The 3,890-nt window shown below is 52.5% G+C and overlaps 1 protein-coding gene across 1 annotated transcript; it reads left to right on the top strand.

Annotated features, from left to right (window-relative positions):
- Positions 1 to 266: 266 nt before the first annotated feature.
- LOC136500828 (wall-associated receptor kinase 2-like) lies at positions 267 to 3,011 on the top strand. Its single transcript, XM_066496281.1, has 2 exons — positions 267 to 1,353; positions 1,467 to 3,011. The coding sequence occupies exons 1-2, from the start codon at positions 387 to 389 to the stop codon at positions 2,840 to 2,842; spliced, it is 2,343 nt and encodes a 780-aa protein (XP_066352378.1). The 5' UTR covers positions 267 to 386; the 3' UTR covers positions 2,843 to 3,011.
- Positions 3,012 to 3,890: the final 879 nt, after the last annotated feature.

The raw sequence follows: 3,890 nt of genomic DNA on the forward strand, positions 1-3,890 counted from the left end.
GGGAAAAAAAAAAGCTCTCAGATGCCTGCAAAATTTGTGAAGAGCTATCTGATGATATTCTGAACAAGATTTGATTTTGTCGATCGTTTTTTACGATGGATCCCTGAAAACACAGTGTTCTTTGACCATGGAGCACCCATCCTTTTCGAAACCCTGAAATATCTTTCTAGGACCAATCTTTGTCTTGGTGTCAATTCCAATCACATATGGCATCGCGTGTGCCAAGCAAACACTATGCGTCTAGTTTTCAGCCACATGTACCCCTAACTTACTTGGGAATCAATTCAAAACAGAACAATGGTGTCCAAATCAAGTCCTAACAAAAACAATGGTCAGAAATTATATCATCAGTGTTTGATCTGAACAACACTTTCTCAAAGCACAGCATGCAGGATCGGAGGCAGCAGCAGCAGCAGATGCTTGTCGCCACACCCACACTGATCGCCGTCGTGCTGGTCGTCTCGGCATGGCCGCCATCGATATCGGCGGCGGCCGCGCCACCACCAACACCAACACCATACGGCGGGAACGCCTCCTGCCAGCGGCGGTGCGGCGACCTGGAGATCCCGTACCCGTTCGGCATCGGGCGCGGCTGCTACCACTACACGGGCGAGGGCGACATCACCTTCGAACTCACCTGCAGGCGCACCGCCGGCGGCGGCTACCAGGCCTTCAGCGGCGAGTCCATCGAGGTCATCGACATCAACGTGCGCCTCGCCCAGGCGCGCGTCCGCAACGACATCCAGACCTGGTGCTACAACCGCACGTCGCGGTCCATGGTGGGCGACACGAGCCGCTGGGGCCCGGACCTCTCCGACTCTCAGTTCCGGGTCTCCGACGAGGGCAGCCGCTTCGTCGTCGTGGGCTGCAACTCTCTGGCGTACGTGCAGTCCGTCAACACCGGCACCGTCTACATGACGGGATGCATGGCGACGTGCCCGGACGCCGGGACGCTGGTGAACGGCTCCTGTGACGGCATGGGCTGCTGCCAGGCGGCCATCCCCCGTGGTATCAACACCTACGCGGTGGAGTTCGACGACCGTTTCAACACCTCCGCCGTCATGGGCTTCAGCCCCTGCACCTACGCCGTGCTCATGGAGGCCGCCGCGTTCGACTTCCGGATCACCTACGTCACCACCGGGGACTTCATGACGTCCACCGGCGGCAAGGTGCCGGTGCTGCTGGACTGGGTAGTCGGTAGGGAGACGTGCCGGGAGGCGAAGCGGAACGCCACGGCGTACATGTGTGTCAGCGACGACAGCGAGTGCGTCGACTCCAGGAACGGCGGCGGCTACCTCTGCAACTGCTCCACAAGTTACCAAGGAAACCCCTACATCCCTGCCGGCTGCCAAGGTCTGTACTCTGTCCTGTTCGGCATGCCAATAAAAAAGATAAACTTTTGCTAGTTTTGATACGCAGACACACCAAAAGAAAAATACAAACTTTGATCTGATCTGCTGCTGCAGACATTAACGAGTGCGAGGAGGATCCTAACAAGTACCCTTGCTCTGTTCCTGGAACCTGCACCAACACTCCCGGAAGCTTCATCTGTTCTTGCCCCGACAAGACGACAGGCAACGCTTACAATGGCACATGCGAGGCAAAGAAATCTCAGCTCGGAGTGCGCGTCGCAGTTGGCGTTAGCGCAGGCTTGGTCATGCTAGTGGTCACCATGTCCTGCGCCTACATGATCCGCCAGAAGCGGAGCCTCGCCGCCGTGAAGCAGAGGTACTTCAAGCAGCACGGCGGCCTCCTGCTGTTCGAGGAGATGAAGTCGAAGCAAGGCCTGTCTTTCACGCTGTTCACCGAAGAGGAGCTGGAGGAGGCGACCGGCGGTTTCGACGAGCGCAACGTGCTGGGCAAGGGAGGCAGCGGCACCGTCTACAAGGGGTCTCTCAGGGACGGCAGGGCCGTTGCAATCAAGAAGTGCAAGCTGGTGAGCGAGAGGCAGGAGAAGGAGTTCGGGAAGGAGATGCTCATCCTGTCCCAGGTCAACCACCGGAACGTCGTCAGGCTCCACGGCTGCTGCCTCGAGGTGGAGGTCCCCATTCTCGTCTACGAGTTCGTCCCCAACGGCACGCTCTACCACCTCATCCATGGCGACCGCCGCCACGGCGGCTCACGCGTCTCCTTCGCGACGCGCCTCAAGATCGCGCACGAGGCCGCCGAGGCGCTCGCCTACCTCCACTCCTGGGCCTCGCCGCCGATCATCCACGGCGACGTCAAGTCGCCCAACATACTCATCGACGAGAGCTACGCCGCCAAGGTGTCCGACTTCGGGGCCTCGACGCTGGCGCCCACGGACGAGGCGCAGTTCGTCACGTTCGTGCAGGGCACCTACGGCTACCTGGACCCGGAGTACATGCAGACCTCCAAGCTGACGAGCAAGAGCGACGTGTACAGCTTCGGCGTCGTGCTCCTGGAGCTGCTCACGTGCAGGAAGGCCATGAACCTCCAGGCGCTCGACGACGAGGAGATCAACCTCTCGGCTCAATTCCTCCACGCCATGGGTGAGAAGAGGCTCGATGAGATACTGGACGAACAGATAAAAGGCGAGCAGAGCATGGAGCTGATCGAGCAGGTGGCGGAGCTGGCGAAGCAGTGCCTGGAGATGGCGAGCGAGAAGAGGCCCTCCATGCGGGAGGTTGCGGAAGATCTTAGGAAGCTGTCGCAGCATCCCTGGGGGAGCCAAGAAGAGACTTGTGATGAGGAGGAGCTCAAGGCCTTGCTTGTCGGATCACCAGGGACAGGGACGTCCTCTGAAATAGAACTTAGTATTAGTACTAATGCGTATGTTAGCATGACAGATTCAGCCTATTTAGGGATTCGATCTCCACGATGAGTATCTTTTTAGTTTCCTTAGAATCACTTGTTTTGTTTGTTCAATCTCCACGATGGCATCAATTATCCCCGGCCCCTAGAATCATTTATTTTCTTTGTTCACTGCTTCACTTAGTAATGGGTAATACTAAAAAGCTACTAGTAGTCTTTCTTTCTCTATCAATGAAAAAAAGATAATAATTTTCTTTATTCTGTTTTACTGATAGTGAAAATCCCATTATAATACCCTCTTTGTTCCAAATTATATTTCACTTTGATTTTTTTTTTTGTAATTCAATCTTTCTCAAATATTGACTGAATTTTGCAGCAAGATGTACTTGTATTATTTTCAAATACCCAAAATCAACATAGAAAAAGTTATAATATAAGTTTGAACAAATGACTTAGAATAATCTCCAAAGATCACTTGTTTGTGATTTGAGCCCCCGCCCTCCCCTAAAAAAAATGCAATCCGCGCCTCACGAGAAGTCATACAATTTTAATTCTGACCACTTCTATAAGAAAAAATATTAATATTTTTTTATATCAAACAAGTATCATTGGATTGGTTATGAAATATATTTTTATGGTAAATCTATTTGGAGATATAAATATTGATACTTTTTCTATATATGAAATAGATTAGTAAACTAAAATTGCATTATTTTGGGGGACGGAGGGAGCATTTTCTGCTTGTATAGAATTCTATGCAAACTCACACAAAAACGTGCCACTGATTAAGCATCGCCGGCTGTCCAAGTGTCACCGGGCTTTCCTCTTTCTTGGGCTTCACTGGGCCTCATTCGACTTCATGGAGACTTTTGGTTTAGAATATGCACGTGTAGATGGAGTTGGACGAAACTGTTAAACCAATGTCAACCGTAACAGCGTGTAACCGCGGCGTACCGAAAAACCGTGGGCTCACTTGTACGTAGATCATAGAATGCGCAGCTCGTGTGGGCTGTGTTTGTTTGTTGCATCTCCTTGGCACTTGGTGGGCTAGCTTTTGCACGCAACCACAGTTGGCCAGTCTCAGTGTAGCTAGCTTTTCGGCCTTTTCTGCTAACAAA

This window comes from Miscanthus floridulus, chromosome 13 (genome assembly GCF_019320115.1).
Source record: "Miscanthus floridulus cultivar M001 chromosome 13, ASM1932011v1, whole genome shotgun sequence".
NCBI lineage: Eukaryota > Viridiplantae > Streptophyta > Magnoliopsida > Poales > Poaceae > Miscanthus > Miscanthus floridulus.

Coding starts and splice junctions, on each gene's coding strand:
- LOC136500828 (XM_066496281.1), top strand. CDS start 387: ATGCAGGATCGGAGGCAGCAGCAGCAGCAGATGCTTGTCGCCACACCC. Junction 1,354..1,466: donor CATCCCTGCCGGCTGCCAAG/GTCTGTACTCTG, acceptor CTGCTGCTGCAG/ACATTAACGAGTGCGAGGAG.